The 17,488-nt window shown below is 54.1% G+C and overlaps 2 protein-coding genes across 8 annotated transcripts; both read left to right on the forward strand.

Annotated features, from left to right (window-relative positions):
* The first annotated feature begins 933 nt into the window (after positions 1-933).
* Babam1 (BRISC and BRCA1 A complex member 1) lies at positions 934-10,501 on the forward strand. 4 transcript variants are annotated; one of them, XM_075987046.1, is made up of 9 exons: positions 934-1,303; positions 3,516-3,861; positions 4,331-4,389; positions 5,657-5,777; positions 5,857-5,935; positions 7,894-7,918; positions 8,397-8,526; positions 8,626-8,712; positions 10,187-10,501. In XM_075987046.1, the coding sequence occupies exons 2-9, from the start codon at positions 3,562-3,564 to the stop codon at positions 10,385-10,387; spliced, it is 1,002 nt and encodes a 333-aa protein (XP_075843161.1). In that variant the 5' UTR covers positions 934-1,303; positions 3,516-3,561; the 3' UTR covers positions 10,388-10,501. The 4 variants fall into 4 exon arrangements, with proteins under 4 accessions (XP_075843161.1, XP_075843163.1, XP_075843162.1 ...); XM_075987048.1 differs by having other exon boundaries at positions 934-1,085; positions 3,513-3,861; XM_075987047.1 differs by having other exon boundaries at positions 934-1,085.
* A 1,578-nt stretch (positions 10,502-12,079) lies between these two features.
* Ankle1 (ankyrin repeat and LEM domain containing 1) lies at positions 12,080-17,209 on the forward strand. 4 transcript variants are annotated; one of them, XM_075987052.1, is made up of 11 exons: positions 12,080-12,157; positions 12,242-12,394; positions 12,683-12,788; positions 12,882-13,053; positions 13,212-13,763; positions 13,892-14,054; positions 14,614-14,773; positions 14,868-14,997; positions 15,195-15,484; positions 15,770-16,423; positions 16,606-17,209. In XM_075987052.1, exons 1-9 carry the CDS (start codon positions 12,105-12,107, stop codon positions 15,365-15,367), a joined length of 1,662 nt encoding a protein of 553 aa, XP_075843167.1. In that variant the 5' UTR covers positions 12,080-12,104; the 3' UTR covers positions 15,368-15,484; positions 15,770-16,423; positions 16,606-17,209. The 4 variants fall into 4 exon arrangements, with proteins under 4 accessions (XP_075843167.1, XP_075843165.1, XP_075843168.1 ...); XM_075987050.1 differs by having other exon boundaries at positions 15,195-16,423; XM_075987053.1 differs by having other exon boundaries at positions 15,195-16,423; positions 16,609-17,209.
* Positions 17,210-17,488: the final 279 nt, after the last annotated feature.

The raw sequence follows: 17,488 nt of genomic DNA on the forward strand, positions 1-17,488 counted from the left end.
TTTTTCATTTGTGTTTGTGGTGGGTAAGCTACATGCTCTTCTCCTTCCACCATGCAGGTCCCCAGAATCGAGTCAGGTCTTCAGGTTTGGGGTGCCTGCCTCTGTTCACTAAGCCACAATGTTTCTCTTCAACAAGAAGGATGGATCTTCCCACAGAGCCCTACTTTTCTGCATCAGAAGGCTCCGGCGGGACATCGAGCCTGTCCACAGTGTGTCTGCTGGCTTTTCTTTTAACTCTTTCTTTCCATTTTGGTGTTTTAGAAGGGTCTCGTATAGTACGCGATAACTTGAGCACCTGATTTTCATCTTCTGACCTCTGGGGTGCTGGAATGACAGGTGTGCACTATCAGCCCCCATCGCGATAGTATTGGATGAGTGTCAACATATGTAAAATAAGAACAGAAATAAGCCGGGCGGTGGTGGCACTCGCCTTTAATCCCAGCACTTGGGGGCCAGAGAGCATTTGGAAGTTCAAGATCAGCCTGGTCTACAAAGAGAGTTCCAGAACAGCGAAGACAGAGAAGCCCTGCCTCAAAAAAATCAATCAATAAATAGGTGGATAGATATAGATAAATAAACAAACAAACAAGCAGAAATAAATAGTTGAGAGAGCCTTTGGCAAACCCAAGCCAAACCCTATCCTGTCAATCATCAATCAGCCCCACCCAGGTCAGTTTCTTGCCCTATCACAGCAGAATCTTTGACAATTTTTGTCTTTGACAACTGTTGTCTGCTGAAGCCAGAACTACAAGCTCCACCCAATCTTGCTTAAGTCAACTCTGGACCACACCCATTCCCAATAGTACCCTATCTCAGCCCCACTCCTGCCAGTTATACTCTAATTTATACCTCCGGGATCTCCTCAGCCTATCAGCGTCCAGGTCCTGAGGTTCCTGAAACTACATTTCCCAGAAGGCGTCGCGGCATCTCCTCACAAACTTCCGGTCAGGAAGATGGCGGCTATCTAGAACCCTGTGACTGACTGGCTACGGTACCTAGGCTGCAGAGTGGAACCTGGCTGTGTGACCGTGCGCGAGCTTTGTGTCGCTGTGATCAAACTTCGATCCGGCTTTCTGCAGCTCTAGGTTCGTTCTGTTTGAGGAGCTGGGGTCTGTGGAGTCCCGAGTCTGAGGCTTCGCAAGAAACGTGCATCTATTGCGCGGTCGGCGACTTGGATGGGCGTCTGCCTCCCACAGACCTGACCACCCGAGTCCGCGCCACGCTCTCGTGCACGATCCAGTCACTCACGAGCTGTAGCCTCGGGCAACAGAAACCCAGACACAAGCTCGCCAAAGCCAGCAAGGCAAGTGGGGCGCTCAGGAAAGGCTTCAGGCACAGCTGGATCCAGGCGCCCAGAAGTGGCTTAGGCGGTCAGCCAAGCGTCTCTTCGCACAGGCGCCGCCCCAGGGGAAAGGGGGGCATGAAAAGCCTTCAACTGTATGTTCTCAGCCTGGCAAACCCATTTGGTCTCTTTTTCTTTTCTGTCTCTTGGAACTCTCAGGTGTGGGAGCCACCGAAGGCCTTACTGGGTCAAATCCCCATCTCTGAGTATTCCCGGTGACCAGGCAGCTGTGTTTATTGGCCCAGTGAAGGGCAGAGACAGTGTTTGCCCTGTTACAAGAGGTGGAAAGCTAAGATTGGGGCACAGTTCATTTGATGGAGTGCTGCTTACCTAGCATGCATGAGGTTACCAGGTCACTCTAAACCATGTATGTTATGTATGTGAGTTAGCGGCCCGCCTGGGCTACATGAAACAGTGTCACAAACAAAAAAGGAAAATGAAAAAGTTGTTATTTACTTCTCCTGTGGGTGGTTCCTGGCCTCACTCTTTTATTTATTGAGCTCTACATTTTTCTCTGCTCCCCTCCCTGCCTCTCCCCTCCTTCTTTCAACCCAATCCCCAAGGTCCTCACACTCCCAATTTATTCAGAAGATCTTGTCTTTTTATACTTTCTACTTCCCATGTAGATTATATCTATGTAAGTCTCTCTTAGGGTCCTCATTGTTGTCTAGGTTGTCTCTGGGATTGTGGCTTGTAAAATGGCTTTCTTTGCTTTATGTTTAAAAGTCACCTCTGAGTGAGTACATGTGATAATTGTCTTTCTGTGTCTGGGTTACCTCACTCAATATAATGTTTTCTAGCTCCATCCATTTTCCTGCAAAATTCAAGATGCCATTATTTTTTTCTGCTGTGTAGTACTCCATTGTGTAAATGTACCACATTTTCCTTATCCATTCTTCAATAGAGGGGCATTTAAGTTGTTTGCAGGTTCTGGCTATGACAAACAAAGCTGCTATAAACATAGTTGAGCTCATGTCCTTGTGGCACAATTGAGCATCCTTTGGATATATACCCAAAAGTGGTATTACTGGGTCTTGAGGAAGGTTGTTTCCTAATTTTCTGAGAAACCACCACACTGACATCCAAAGGGGGTTGTACCAGCTTGCATTCCTACCAGCAATGCAGAAGTGTTCCCTTTTCCCCACAACCTTTCCAGCATAAGTTGTCATCAGAGTTTTTGATCTTGGCCATTCTTACAGGTGTAAGATGGAATCTCAAAGCTGTTTTGATTTGCATTTCTCTGATGACTAAGGATGTTGAACATTTCCTTAAGTGTCTTTTAGCCATGTTAGATTCCTCTGTTGAGAGTTCTCTGTTTAGGTCTGTACTCCATTTTTCTTATGGATTATGTGTTCTTTTGGTGTCCAATTTCTTGAGTTCTTTGTATATTTTGGAGATCAGACCTCTGTCTGATGTGGGGTTAGTGAAAATCTTTTCCCATTCTGTAGGCTGTCGTTTTGTCTTATTGACCGTGTCCTTTGCTTTACAGAAGCTTTTCAGTTTCAGGAGGTCCCATTTATTAATTGTTTCTCTCCGTGTCTGTGCTGCAGGGGTTCTATTTAGAAAGTGGGTCCCTGTGCATTCAAGTGTACTTCCCACTTTCTCTTCTATGAGGTTCAGTGTGGCTGGCTTTATGTTGAGGTCTTTGATCCATTTGGACTTGAGTTTTGTGCATGGTGATAGATATGGGTCTATTTTCATTCTTCTACATGTTGATATCCAATTATGCCAGCACCACTTGTTAAATATGCTTTTTTCCATTTGATATTTTTTGCTTCCTTGTCAAAAATCAGGTGTTCGAAGGTATGTGGATTAATATCCAGGTCTTCTATTCGGTTCCATTGGTCCTCCTGTCTGTTCTTATGCCAATATCAGGCTGTTTTCAGTACTGCAGCTCTGTAGTAGAGTTTGAAGTCAGGGATTGTGATACCTCCAGAAATTCTTTTGTTGTACAGGATTATTTTGGCTATCCTGGGTTTTTTGCTTTTCCATATGAAGTTGAGTACCGTTCTCTTGAGGTCTGTGAAGAATTTTGCTGGGATTTTGATGGGCATTGTGTTGAATCTGTCCTGGCCTCACTCTTGAGGGAGCCATTCTGCAACCGCGCAACAAGGGGCTCATAGCTCAGCTTCTGGTTTTAGTAACTAGTTGCTTTCAAAAACTCTTAAAGCAGGACCCTGGCTTCCGCTATCCCCTCTCCATCCAAGCACCCGGGAGCCATGGAGGTGGCTGAGGCCAACAGCCCCACCGAGGAGGAGGAAGAAGAGGAGGAGGAGGAAGGGGAGGAGCTGACACCTGAGCCCAGGCCTCATACTCGCTCCAACCCTGAGGGGGCCGAGGACCGGGCTCTGGGAGCCCAGACCAATGTGGGCAGCCGCAGCGAGGGCGAGGGTGAGGCTGCCAGTGCAGATGATGGAGCAGCCAGTGTCCCAAGAGCTGGGCCCAAGCCCTGGCAGGTACCAGCACCAGCACCTGAGGTCCAGATTCGAACACCACGGGTCAACTGTCCAGAGAAGGTGGTATGTCTTGGTCAGAGATGCAGGGATGGGGTCCTCAGACAGGCCACTCCTGCCTTGTGAGAGTCTCTAAATTGCGACTTCATTTTCCTGTGGGTTCCAGGAGCACTGCACACTTGGTGGTTTAAACATATTTTTATGTGTGGCACCTGGACCTCCACATGTGTCCCCAGCCCCCTCACTGGGGATTCTAGGCAGGGGCTTCACTCCTGAGCCACGCCCCCAGCTCCTCACTGGGGATCCTAGGCACGGGTTCTACCCCTGAACCACGCCCATAGCCCCTCACTAGGGGATTCTAGGCTGTCACTCCACCCCTGAGCCACGCCCACAGCCCCTCACTGGGGGATCCTAGGCAGGGCTCCACCCTGAGCCACGCCCTCAGCCTTCCTTGAGCACTAAGTCCGGGTCCCACCCTAGCTGTCTTAGCTCTGTCTGGTTTCATCCTATACTCTGTCTTCTGTTTGTGTTTCAGATCATCTGTTTGGATCTTTCAGAGGAAATGTCTGTGCCAAAGCTGGAGTCCTTTAATGGGTACGTTGCACTGGGCTTGAATATGGGCAGCTCAATGCATAGGGACCTTGTTACCCAATCGGATCCAGGTGTCCATGACATAGTTTCAGGGCTTGTGGCCTTCTAGGCTTCTGTCCATATGTGTGACACTCTTTGGAGCCTAGTGATCCTGGCGTGTGTGTGTGGTGGGGGCTCAGGCTGATGGGGCAGGCCACTGTCGGGTGAGTTCTGTGTGCCCCTGGCAGTTGTAGTAGCAGCTGTCACATCTGGAGAGGCCTCAGGGCTCTCTCTGTATGGGATAAGAAAAAGGCCACAGGAGCTGGTGGAACACACCTGCCATCTCAGCTCTGGGAGGTGGAGATGGAGGAATCAGGAGGTCTGGGCAATCAGTAATTTGGGTGCCAGTTTGGGTTCCACAGCAGGCTTGAGGCTAGCCTGCACTCTATGGTGAGCTTGAGGCTAGCCTGCACTCTATGGTGAGTTTGAGGCTAGCCTGCACTCTATGGTGAGTTTGAGGCTAGCCTGCTCTCTGTGGTGAGTTTGAGGCTAATTTGGTGTATTAGTCTGGGTTCTCTAGAAGAACAAAGCTGATGAATGAATGTGTATACATACACAATTTTATATATAGATAAATATGTTTATAAAGGGGATTATTAGAGTGGCTCACAGGCTGTGGCCCAGCTACTCCAGCAATGGTAGTCGGCTAAGGGAAAAGTTGTTCAATGCATGAGGCTGGGTGTCTCAGCTGGTCTCCGGTATATACTGCAGTCCTGAAGAAGCAGGCCCTAATGATAGTGAAGGAATGGACTTGCTAGTGAGAGCCAGAGCAAGCAGGCAAAGCCAAGTGTCCCTTCGTCCCTGTCATTTACATAGGCTGCCAGCAGAGGGCGTGGCGCAGATTGAAGGTGGCTCTTCCCACTTCAGAAGCTGTGTATGAGAAGAGGGAGATCTTTATTAGAAGCGGGTCTTCCCACTTCAAATGATTTGATTAAGAAAAGAGTGCCTCAGCCGGGCAACGGTGGCGCACGCCTACAATCCCGGCACCTGGGAGGCAGAGGCAGGTGAATTTCTGAGATATCGAGGCCAGCCTGGTCTACATAGTGAGTTCCAGGACAGCCAGGGCTGTTACACAGAGGAACCCTGTCCTTGAAAAACAAAAAAAGAAAAAAGAGAAAAAAGGACAGAATTCCTCCCAGCCATGCCCAGCCCCTTGGGTTTTAGTTAATTCCAGATGCAGTCGAGTTGACAACCAAGACTAACTCTGCCGCTGTCACCCCGCCTCTCCCAGCTCCCGGACAAACGCCCTGAACGTGTCTCAGAAGATGGTTGAGATGTTTGTGCGCACGAAGCACAAGATTGACAAGAGCCACGAGTTTGCACTGGTCGTGGTGAATGACGACCCCGCTTGGGTGAGGCTCAGGGCTGACTGGGACTCTGGGAGACCTCGGGTCCGGGAGCCCCAGTGCTGAGGCTCTGCCTTCCCCGCAGCTATCTGGACTGACCTCTGACCCCCGCGAGCTCTGCAGCTGCCTGTACGACCTGGAGACGGCATCCTGCTCCACGTTCAGTATCCTTGTCACAGTCCCCGGCCCCAGATAGCGCAGCCGCCATGGGGGCTTAGTGGTGTTGTGGGTTCCCCCAACACACAGCCTAGGTTGAGCACCAGAACCCAAAGCATTCCAGACTCTGAAGTCAGCACTTTTCTTTTCTTTTCTTTTTTTTTTTGGTTTTTCGAGACAGGGTTTCTCTGTAGCTTTGGAGCTGTCAGCACTTTTCTATAGTTGCTGGGTTTTGACACAGGACCTTGCTGTGTAGCCCAGGCTGAATCCATGATCCTTCTGCCTCAGCATCCTGAGAGTAGAATGACAACGGTTCAGAACCATGCCCCTAATTCTTTATTTTTAAATATTTGTTTATTGAGACAGGGTCTCTTTATGTAGTCCCGGCTGTCCTGGAACTCACTCTGTAGATCAGGTTGACCTCAAACTCAGAGATCCACCTGTGTCTGCGTCTTGAATGCTGGGATTAAAGGTGTGCGCCACCACCTCACATCAAATTTATCAATATATTTTTGATACTTTCTCATGTAGCCCAGCTTAGCGTTGAATTCACCATGTAGCTAAGGATGGCCTTCAGCTCCTGATTCACCTGCCTCCACCTTCTGAGCGCTGGGATGACAGTGTGCTGGAGAGAACCCTCAGCCACATGACTGCTGAGCTGCTGCAGGCACTGCACCCTCTGAGCTGCAGGCACTGCACCCTCTGAGCTGCAGGCACTGCACCCTCTGAGCTGCAGGCACTGCATCCACTGAGCTGCAGGCACTGCATCCACTGAGCTGCAGGCACTGCATCTACTGAGCTGCGGGCACTGCCCCCACTGAGCTGCGGGCACTGCATCCACTGAGCTGCGGCCACTGCCCCCACTGAGCTGCGGGCACTGCCCCCACTGAGCTGCGGGCACTGCACCCTCTGAGCTGCGGGCACTGCACCCTCTGAGCTGCGGCCACTGCACCCACTGAGCTGCGGGCACTGCACCCTCTGAGCTGCAGGCATTGCATCCACTGAGCTGCAGGCATTGCACCCTCTGAGCTGCAGGCACTGCACCCTCTGAGCTGCAGGCACTCTACCTACTGAGCTACAGGCACTGCACCTGAATCCCAGCCCCAGCTCAGGGTTTTTGCCCAGTGAGATCACAAATAGAATATTCCATGTATGATATTACAGGAGTTACATACAAACCCAACATGTGGCCAGGTGTTGGGGCGCAGGAGAGTCAACCTAGCACTAAGAGGCTGAGGCAGGAGGATTCCTAGTTAGAGGCCAGCCTTATCAACAAATATCTAGACTCTGTTTCAAAACCACAAAATCCACCCCCTCCCTCAAAAAAAGCCGTGACAGAAAGCTGGCTGTTCATCCACAGTGATCCAGACCCACTGCCACTGAGAACCCAGGACCCCCAGAGTCCCTGGCGTCTGCCTAGAGTGGTGGAGGGGTGGGTGTCAGGAGCATGACCCATCCAGGGGACGTCCACTGCAGCAGGGCTGGCATGCAGTTACCTGGAAAGTCACAACCCTGTCTTTCACCTGGTGGCTCCCCCAGAATTGAGGATGCAGTAGATGTGGCAGGAGAGGGGAGCCCTGGAGGGTCTGCAGGGGGTTAAGGCCACCATCTACTTTATGATGAGTGAGAGGCAGCGGGCTCAGAGAGGTGCTGTGCTGGTGGGAATATAGGCCTACCCCAGGGGTCACACAGCCTATGTAGGGGTCACACAGCTACCCCTGGAGTCACACAGCCTATGTAGGGGCCACACAGCTACCCTAGGGGTCACACAGTCTATGTAGGGGTCACACTGTCTACTCCAGGGGTCACACAGCTACCCCAGGGGTCACACTGCCTACCCCAGGGATCACACAGCTACTCCAGGGGTCACACTGCCTGGCCACAGAGGTTCCTGTCATCTCTCAGGATCCAGGTCAGGAAAGCCCCCTGCCTCCGAGCTGGCACCTCGTCCTTAGCATCCCTTCAGATCTAGAAGGTCTCTTCAGTCTCATGTGAGTGGTCACCCAGAGTGGGGATGCCTTGGTTCCTTCCCCAGCCAGGCGCAGACAGAGTCGAGGCTGCCCAGTGTGTGTGTGTGTATATATGTGTGTATGTGGGGGGGGGTAGGGGGCAGCCTGGGACAAGATCCTGTGTCCAGCGGTGGGGCTTGAATTTATTAAGGCTTTTAAAGAAGTCATACAGTTTTCATTATGTATTTATTTTGTGTGCAAGCACATGTTCCACAGTGCCTGTGTGGGTCGGGGGAACTTGTGAGAATCCTTCTCTGCTTCCACCTGTGGCCTGCGCATCGAACTCAGGTCCTTGGACCTGACTACAGGTGCCTCTAGCCCCGGCTCTGTCTCTCTGGCCCTGGCTTTAACATGCAGGGCTGCTAGGATCGTGGCTGTGGGATTCATCTGTGATAGGTGGGGTTCCGGCCACGGCTTGTAGGCGGCTAAGGACCCAGCTCTACCCCATCTCCCTCTGTAGCCAGCAGAAGACTGAGCTGCCAGTCACAGAGAATGTGCAGACCATCCCGCCCCCCTACGTCGTGCGCACCATCCTGGTCTACAGCCGTCTTCCCTGCCAGCCCCAGTTCTCCCTGACTGAGCCCATGAAGGTAAGCCTGGAGGGAAGGGAGGGCAGTGGTTAGACACCAAAGGGGACCTCCCAGGACCACAGGCTGGGGTGCACCCCACCCTGCTCTCATTCACTGCAGAAGATGCTCCAGTGTCCCTACTTCTTCTTTGACATCGTCTGCATCCACAATGGCACCGAGGAGAAGGAAGACGAGAGGAGGTGGAAGGTGAGAGACATCACAGTGGGGTCGGACTTGGACCTGCCCCGCAGTCATTTAACAGCTGCTCCCTACATTCCACTTGGAGTTGGTGGTGACTGACTCAGGAGGCTGTGGCCTTAGCAGCCAGCCACACCATTCCTAGTACCTCATGCCTCCCGACTACCCTGTTACACCGTCTGCCCGCAGCGCCCTCCCCTCCCAACTTCTCCAGGCTGGACTTGCCCTGTGAGCGGGTCTCTAATACCTGTGAGTTTCAGTTTACAGACTGCAGGCAAGCACAAGGACTCGCACTCAGTCCCAGGACCAGCATGGTGGGAGCACTGACTTCCAGGGGTTATATCTCGACCTCCACACGCCTGCAGTCAGTGCACACAGACACCCCCACACCTGTTCATGCACACACGCATGTGTGCACACACACGCACATGCAGGCACATTCTCACACACCTATCCACACACCCATGCACACCTGTAACTCCAGCCCTTCTGCCTGTGAGTGAGGCACCTGAAAGGCTGAGGCAGGGGTTGTGACGTGATAGGGATGTTGTGTGATAAGACTTCCTGGACAGACACAGCACTCACCCCTGAGAGGAGCCCACGGTACACCAAAGTACAACGATGTCCAGCTTGATGAGCCAGTGAACTTACTGGGGTTGCTTACAGGAATAGGGTGAGGGATCACCTACAGGAGCAGAAATGACTCACAGACAGCTGCATCACCAAAGCCCACACAGCAGGGCTGACAGTTCACAGGCTGGGAGCCTGGAGCACACTGCACAGCCTACAGGCTGGAGAGTGTCTGGTCCATGTAACTCTGGTCTAAACCTCTCCAGGCGCTGGTCTCAGAGGAACTCTCCTTACCCCAGCAGGGAGGGGCCTAGTGAATCTGCTCAGTTTCAGGGACTTCCTGAAGCTGTTTGGAGTTGTTTGCCTTCCTGTCTAAGGAGCTTCCCTGCAGGGTAGAACGTTTATCTCAGAGAAAACTCTGGACTACAGAGTGAGGCCTTGTTTGAGGGATGAGGAAATGTGTGTGGCAGGTGCTGCTGTGGGCCCTTCCACGCCCTCCCCTCTGGTTTGAAGCAGAGTCTCTTGTTGCCAAGGTAGCCACCCTGCTGGCTCCTGAGTTCTGGTCCTCCCACCCTGCAGGGGAGTGCACTGGGATGAAGGACATATCCTACTGCATTCAGCTGTCCATGTGTTTTGGTTTTGAACTCGGGCCCAAGCGCTTGTCCAGCAGATACTTTACTCACCTAGCCCCCTCTCGCCAGCACTTTGGGCTTCTAGGGTGCCCAAGTCCTGGCTGCCCGGTGGGTGCCAGCCAATGTTTGCTGACTGCATTAGCAGTTTCTGGCTTGACCAACTCCTCTTCACCCCTCAGGACCCACTTTAGATGCCCCTTCCTCTAGGACAGCCTCCAGGGGCAGGGAGGGCCTCTGAGGGCTAATGCCAACCCTGAACAGCCTCTCCTTGGCCCCCGCAGGATGTATTCTCCTTCATGGGCAGCCTGGACACCAAGGGCACCAGCTACAAGTATGAGGTGGCACTGGCTGGGCCGGCCCTCGAGCTGCACAACTGCATGGCCAAGCTGCTGGCCCATCCGCTTCAGAGGCCTTGCCAGACCCATGCGAGCTATAGCCTGCTGGAGGATGAGGAGGCTGGTGAGGGTGAAGCCACCGTGTGACCCGTGGCATTTCTGCACCGTTCAGGAGCCCGGTGCATCCAAGCCCACTCCTACTGTGTCTGCTGGTCTTCCTGGGACCAGTTTGTCACCAGAATAAAAATCTGAGGCTTCTGAGCCTGCTTTCTGGTCATTTTAGGTTCACCGAGACAGAAAACAGGAGCTGAACTGAACAGTCTGGCATGGCTTCTGGCTCGGCCGGATCCATCTCAGTGTCCTGATGCCATTGTGACCTGGGCTGTTCGCTCCCTTAGACTGGTGTTAACTGCACTTTGCAAACTCCTCTTCACCCTACAGAACCCACCCCAGACGTCCTTTCCTCCAGAGACAGGGATGATCTATTGCACGCAAGACCGGCGTGGCTCCCACAGGAAGTGTTTACTTTTTGGGTCCTTCTGGACACCCAAGGGTCCCAGCTCCAAGTGGGAAGTGGGTTGGGGTGACATTTATTAACCCCACCACCCCAACTGGGCTGCAGTACTGTTTGGACCTGTGTGGCCTCACCATGAGCGATCGCCACCCAGGGGCCTAGGATGGGGACATTTGGTGGGCACCCCAGAAGAGGAAGGCAAACCTGGAGTCCCTCCCGCCTTCCCAGGTCAGGCCACAGAGATTCATCCATTCCACCTTCTCAGTTGATAGAAACCAAAATGGCAGTGGGTGTGAGTCGGGCTCACTTTGATGTGGGAGACAGAGGCAGGAGGATGGCCAGTTTTAGGTCAGCAGTGGCCACATCGAGAAGCCTTGATTCAAAAGGATTACGAACAGAAATAGACCGGACCTGGTGATGACTCAGCCGTTCAGAGCACTGGTTGTGCATGTAAAGAACCTGGGTTCGATTTCCACGTTTGGGCTCACAACTTATGTTCCTGGCAATCCGATGCCGCTTCTGGTCTCCATGGACACCAGGCACACATGGTACACAGACTGGCATGCAGGCAAAATACCCACACACTTAATTTTAAAAAGTAGGTCAGCTTGCTTAAATGTTTTCTGGCCTCTTCATTTATTGGCCATTTAGTGTCGAGTCCTGTCCTCCATTTGTAAATAAGGAAAATGCAGCTCTTTAGAAAATTTTTATTTAATTAATTTGTGTGTGCGCGCACGCACGCTTGTGCAGGCCCACAGCCAAGGCACATACGTGGATGTTAGTCTGTTCTCTTTCCAATGTCTGCGTCCTGGGGTTGGGATCAAACTCAGGTCCTGAGGCTTGGCAGCAAGCATCCTTATCCGCTGAGCTATCTCCAGGCCCTGACGAAGACCTTCCTCACAAAGCGACAGTGACAGCCAACTCTGCTGGATTGAAAGTGCACGACGCTGTTCCTTAGGAGGCAGATCCCAGCACTCGCAGACTGAGGCAGGAGGATGGCGCTGAGTTCCTAGACAGCTTGGGCTAAGTCTAAGATAGCCAGTAGTTTGTTTTGTTAAAGACAAACAGAGGTTCTGCTCTTTATCTCAAGCTCCCCTGGAATTCGCGGTAATCTTCCTGGCTCAGCTTTCCAAATCCCGGAATGGGACCCCAGCTGAGCGCACAGCCCCCCTCTCCTGTCCCTGCGGTTTGACGGTTCAGGACACACCCTGTCTCCGTCAAAGTCTCAGGGCGACGCCGGTCCAACCAGGGCGTTCCCAGAGACAAGGCTGGGGAGCCGGGGGGCGGGGCTGCGCGTGCGCAGAGGTCGCCGCGCGAATTTGAATCCGAGGGCCGTGACACCGCTGGGACATGGCCGACGCTGCCCGGCAACTGTTGGTCGCACTGCGCGAGGAAGATCCGCGGTGAGCGCGGGACGCTGGTCCTCCCTTGCCTTCTGCTCCCCGGGCGGCCAAAGGGCTGATGTCCACTGTCACCGTCCCCCGCAGGGCTGTGGAGGAGCTGCTGCACCTCGGGGCGGACCCCAGCCTGGTGCTGGAGGATGGCGTGGCGGCGGTGCACCTGGCGGCCCGAGCTCGCCATCCGCGCGCCCTGCATTGCCTCCGGATCCTGCTGCGGCGGGGCGCCGACCCCAATGCTCGGTGAGGCGCCGTCCGGGTCACCCTGGTGCGGTGGGTGTGGCTTGGGGACCCGGCGGCGCTGGCCATCAGGCTCCCGGGTCCCAGGCGTCTGGTCTAGGAGGTGTCTGCTCCCGAGGTCGGGGCGAGGTCATTCTGGCACTCAGAGGGTGAGGCAGGAGGATGACCGTGAGTTAGAGTATCAACTTTTCCCTCACCCCCATTGGTAGTGGGCACAGGGGGCTGAGGCAGAAGGAGCACAGTTCGAGGCTGCTGGGAAAAGGAGACTCCTCCTCTCTCCCGGGGTCCCAGGTCCACTGAGGCGCTGACGCCCGTGCACGTGGCCGCCGTGTGGGGCTGTCGTGGCGCCCTGGAGCTGCTGCTGAGCCGAGGGGGCGACCCGACGCTGCGAGACCAGGTCTGGATCCCACGCAGCGCGCGGGGCGGGGTGGGGGTGGTGGAGGAGGGAGGGCCGTGGGCGTCCCCTGCTGAGCTGACCGTGTCTATGCAGGACGGGCTCCAGCCACTGGACTGGGCTCTGCAGCAGGGACACTGTGACTGCGCACGCCTGCTGCGGGAGCTGGACACGCCCACCCGGACACGGAAGGAGACCCTGGAGTCAGCTGGTGAGCAGAGCCCAGGGGGTGCAAGGAACCTGTCACTGCACTGCCTCACTAATGGGGGTCAGTTCCATCTGCCCATTCTGTCAATCACTATTCATCATGTGTCAATCATCTTATCACCTAACTTTTATGTCATCTATCTTGTCTATATTTATACGTTTATCTGTCTGCTTAGTTATCATCTATCTGTATATTTATTTATGTTTATATATATTTAGAGAAGTTACCTGTAGCCCTGGCTGGCCTTGAATCCACCATGGGTCGAGGACGTGTCTTTGTGAGGTCTCCTGGCATCTTTATACCTCCGTGTTTGTCACCGGACTCAGAGCAGCTCATGCGCAGAACTGAGCCGGCAGCTGCTCGTGAGGTGGCGGTGGAGCCCGGGAGTCCCGAGGCCACTGGGAGTGAGGACTGCAGCAGTGACGCCTCCTTTGTCACCGCATCGGAGGACTCTCTGCAGTCCCAGCGCCCTGCGGGGACACTGGGGTCGACAGCCAGCCTGTGGCCATCTGGTGGGGCTGAGGCAGCTGGGGATGGGGTACTGAGCTGCCAGCTGCAGGCCCTGACGTTGACCACAGGGGCCACCAATGTCCCATCCCTGCCCAGTGATGGGGACTCGGGGGCCTTGCATCCACACGGCTTGGTGTCCCCCATGTCTGACCTGCAGCTGCTCCAGGCCTTGCGGGCGCTGGGCCACAGTCCTGGCCCGGTCACCCCTTTCACCCGTGGACACTACTTGCGGCGGCTGCAGGAAGCCCAGGCTAGCCCGGGTGAGTCCCTTGGCAGGACTGGGAGTCCCGTGGCGGTGTGGAATCCCGAGACCTGCCTGTTAGCCCCACCGTCCTCACTGGAGGTCCTCCTCAGCTCTGGCTCGGTTTCCCCTTCCCAACTGTTCCAGGGCACAGCCCAGAATTGGCGGAAGTGCTGAGAACAGGCCGCATTCCAGACTGCCAGGCGGATGAGGCTGCCCTGGCTCAGTACTTTCAACGGCCCGATCCCACGAAGAGGTGGCGGGGAGGCGTTACCAAGTCCAGCTTTACATATCTTCTTCTTGACCCCAGGTATGATGGTGACGGTAAAGCTGGGGCTTGGGACTAGAGGGATCCTAGCTCCGCAGGGTCCGCCCTGACAGAGGTGGGGAAGGGTTGGATTGTCTCTTGCTGGTGGCTTCTGCATCCCAAGGTGGGGGGACTGTGAGCACGAGGTCTGGGTTGTAGCATGGAGATTCTGTACACACACACACACACACACACACACACACACACACACACACACACGTTGGTGGGGATTTATTTATTTTTGATTTGCTGTGTGTCCCTAGGGAAGGGACTAGCCTTCTCTGTTAATCGAGTCAGTTCCAGCTGTGAGTACCCATTTCATGGCTTATAAAATAGGGGCCCCTGGATGTGGGTTCAAAAGGGCCCATGGCTCTGGGGACAGCGGTCATTTTCCCTCTCTTCCACTCCCACCACCCATTTTTTACACATTTTATTTTCTGTGCATGTGTCTGTGTGCACATGTGGAGGTCAGTGGGTAACTTCTGGGAACTGGGTTTCTCCTCCTTCGTGTGAGTCGTCAGGGTTGGCAGCTCCTTCACCTTCTGCACCACTCTGTACCCAGGCAGACGCAGGGACTGCCTGCCAGAGCCTCCTCCCTCACACTGGTTGAGTGTCTGCAATGTTTTGTGGGAGCCATCTTCTACGTGGGCAAGGGGACCCGTGCCCGGCCGGATGCCCACCTCTGGGAAGCCCTCGGCTACCGTGAACGCCCAGGGGAAAAGGTGAGGACAAGGGGCAGGAGTGGTCAGGCCTGCCAGCCTTCAGACAGTCGGAGGGCAGAAGGCTTAGGACCCGACTCCTGATTCCATCCCCCAGGCCTGTCCCAAGGTACGCCGGATCTTAGACATCTGGGCCAGCGGCCGCGGTGTCCTTTCCCTACACTGCTTCCAGCACACGGCCGCCATGGAGGCGTACACGCGGGAGGCCTGCCTGTTGGAGGCCCTAGGTAAGGGTCTGGCTTCTAGGGCTGAGGTCTCAGGGAAAGTGAGCTCTGAATTCCCTCACTGTTCATTCCCATGGTGGGCAGTTACTGAGCGCCATCTGTATACCTAGAACACGCCTGTCGAAATATAGTCTGTGTCGCTTGTTGTGGTAGAGGGGTGGGTGGAGGCCACGCCATGACTTTGCCTCTGATCTGTCCAGGTATCCAGACACTGACCAACCAGAAGCAGGGCCACTACTATGGAGAGGCTGCCCACTGGCCACCCACGAAGCGGCAGCGCTTGGGGGTGTATCTGCTGCACCGTGCTCTGCTAGTTTTCCTGGCTGAGGGGGAACGAGAGCTGAGGCCACAGGACATCCAGGCCCGAGGCTGAGAGCTGAGGACAATGATCATGGAGCATGAGCCATGGGGTCCCCAGCTGTGTCCTCAGCTCTGGCTTCAGAGGCTTGGTGTGTGTGTTTGTGCAAGTGTGTAGTCATGCTGCAGCTTGGTGTGTGTGTTAGTGTGAGTCATGCTGCAGCTTGGTGTGTGTGTTAGTGTGAGTCATGCTGCAGCTTGGTGTGTGTGTTAGTGTGAGTCATGCTGCAGCTAGGTGTGTGTGTTAGTGTGAGTCATGCTGCAGCTAGGTGTGTGTGTTAGTGTGAGTCATGCTGCAGCTAGGTGTGTGTGTTAGTGTGAGTCATGCTGCAGCTAGGTGTGTGTGTTAGTGTGAGTCATGCTGCAGCTAGGTGTGTGTGTTAGTGTGAGTCATGCTGCAGCTAGGTGTGTGTGTTAGTGTGAGTCATGCTGCAGCTAGGTGCTCCTGGATAGGTAGTGAGCTCCCATTGTGTGTGCGGGGTAAACCAGCCGAGGGGCAGAGGGGCCTCTAGAATATTCTGCTTTCAAGCCAGATGTGTTAGTGGTGGCCTACCACCACAACCTCATGAGGATGGGGCAAGAGGGTTGCTAGATGGAAACCAGCCTGGAGACTAGAAACTGGTATACATTTGTATTTAGTTGGAGGCCTCTGAGTGTGTTTAGTGGGGACAGTCCTTCCCCTCTGGGTGTCCACACTCTAGGGCCCAAATATGCTCTTGGGGGCACATCTAGGGTCAAGCAAGGCTGCAGAGCTCAGACTGCCTGGGAGTGGAGTGTGTGTGTGTGTGTGTGTGTGTGTGCCTATAGTGTTCCTAGGAATGCCCTACCCCTCTGCAGTCCTGTGCTGTGTCTAGCCCCTTGCCCTCTAAGCATCCAGGCAGCCTGAGGTTGTGGCCTGCCTCTCCGGTCCTCACCCTTCTCCATCACCAAGTGGCTGCCTTCCTGCAAGAGCTTCAGGAACGCCCCCAGCAGGATCTTCAGGCACATGGGGAAGTCCCTTCTGCTGTCTACCCTTCAGCCCCTCCCAGATGGATCTCCAGGATGGCCCGCCACCCTGCTGGAACCTCACCAGGTATTCATTCACTCAGTTAACACCCATTAAGCGCCTACAGTATGCCTGAGGTAGGACTTCTCAACCTTGGCTCTGTGGACCGCTTGGGGTAGCGTCGCTGCTGTGGGGACATCATGTGTGCAGTAGGGTGCTGGGCGTCCCCCCTCTCAGGATACAAGGGAAACTCTGCCCTCTTCCACCAGAAGGTTGCCTACCTGTCTTGGGTCACACCACCTGGAAGTGCCACTGAGGAAGAACAGTCCTCCAGATCGCCCAGCTGACAGCCCTGCCCAGGCAGAGACCATGCCCACCATAAGTCACACCCACCTAAAGCAAGCCACAGCAAGGCTTGTAGCCTAGGAACCATACTCACCTGGAAGCTGTGGAACTGTGGCCGCCTCCTTTACTTGGACATAGATTGAGACATTTGAGGGCCATGCCTTCCGGGTGCCATGCCCCCAGGCTCTCCATGCAGCTGGCTGCTGCTTCGAAATGGCGGCCTTCTGTTTCACTCAGATGCTAGCTGAGTGATGGGGGAGAGTCTTCTGTTTTGTGTTAATTTCATTGGTTAAATAAAAAGACTGCCTTGGCCCTTTAATAGGACATAAAATTAGGTAGGCAGAGTAAATAGAACAGAATGCTGGGAGAAAGAAGCTGAGTTAAGGAGTCGCCATGATTCTCCTACCGGACACAGACGCAGGTTAAGATCTTCCCTGGTACACAGATTATTAGAAATGGGTTAGATCGATATGTGAGAATTAGCCAGTAAGAGGCTAGAGCTAATGGGCCAGGCAGTGTTTAAAAGAATACAGTTTCCGTGTAATTATTTCGGGTGTAAAGCTAGCAGGGTGGCTGGACATAGCCCGCTGTTCCTTCTACACTTGAACTGTCTTTTTGGATCCCATTCTCTTTGGATGGATACCTTGCTCAGCATAGATATAGTGCAGAGGGCCTTGGTCCTGCCTCAAAGCAATATGCTAGACTTTGTGACTTCCCATGAGAAGCCTTACCCTTTCTGAGTGGATGGGGGTGGGGTACAGGGGAAGGTTGAGGGAGCAGAAGGAGGGGAGGGATTGGGAACTGGAA

The sequence above is a fragment of the Microtus pennsylvanicus genome, chromosome 9, assembly GCF_037038515.1.
Source record: "Microtus pennsylvanicus isolate mMicPen1 chromosome 9, mMicPen1.hap1, whole genome shotgun sequence".
NCBI lineage: Eukaryota > Metazoa > Chordata > Mammalia > Rodentia > Cricetidae > Microtus > Microtus pennsylvanicus.

What these genes read in the sequence shown, in the direction of transcription:
- Babam1 (XM_075987046.1), top strand. Translation starts at nt 3,562, where the DNA reads ATGGAGGTGGCTGAGGCCAACAGCCCCACCGAGGAGGAGGAAGAAGAG. An exon ending in TGAATGACGACCCCGCTTGG is followed by an intron (nt 5,778 to 5,856) that starts GTGAGGCTCAGG and finishes CCTTCCCCGCAG; the next exon opens with CTATCTGGACTGACCTCTGA. An exon ending in AAGACGAGAGGAGGTGGAAG is followed by an intron (nt 8,713 to 10,186) that starts GTGAGAGACATC and finishes TGGCCCCCGCAG; the next exon opens with GATGTATTCTCCTTCATGGG.
- Ankle1 (XM_075987050.1), top strand. Translation starts at nt 12,105, where the DNA reads ATGGCCGACGCTGCCCGGCAACTGTTGGTCGCACTGCGCGAGGAAGAT. An exon ending in GGAAGCCCAGGCTAGCCCGG is followed by an intron (nt 13,764 to 13,891) that starts GTGAGTCCCTTG and finishes CAACTGTTCCAG; the next exon opens with GGCACAGCCCAGAATTGGCG. An exon ending in CTGCCTGTTGGAGGCCCTAG is followed by an intron (nt 14,998 to 15,194) that starts GTAAGGGTCTGG and finishes TGATCTGTCCAG; the next exon opens with GTATCCAGACACTGACCAAC.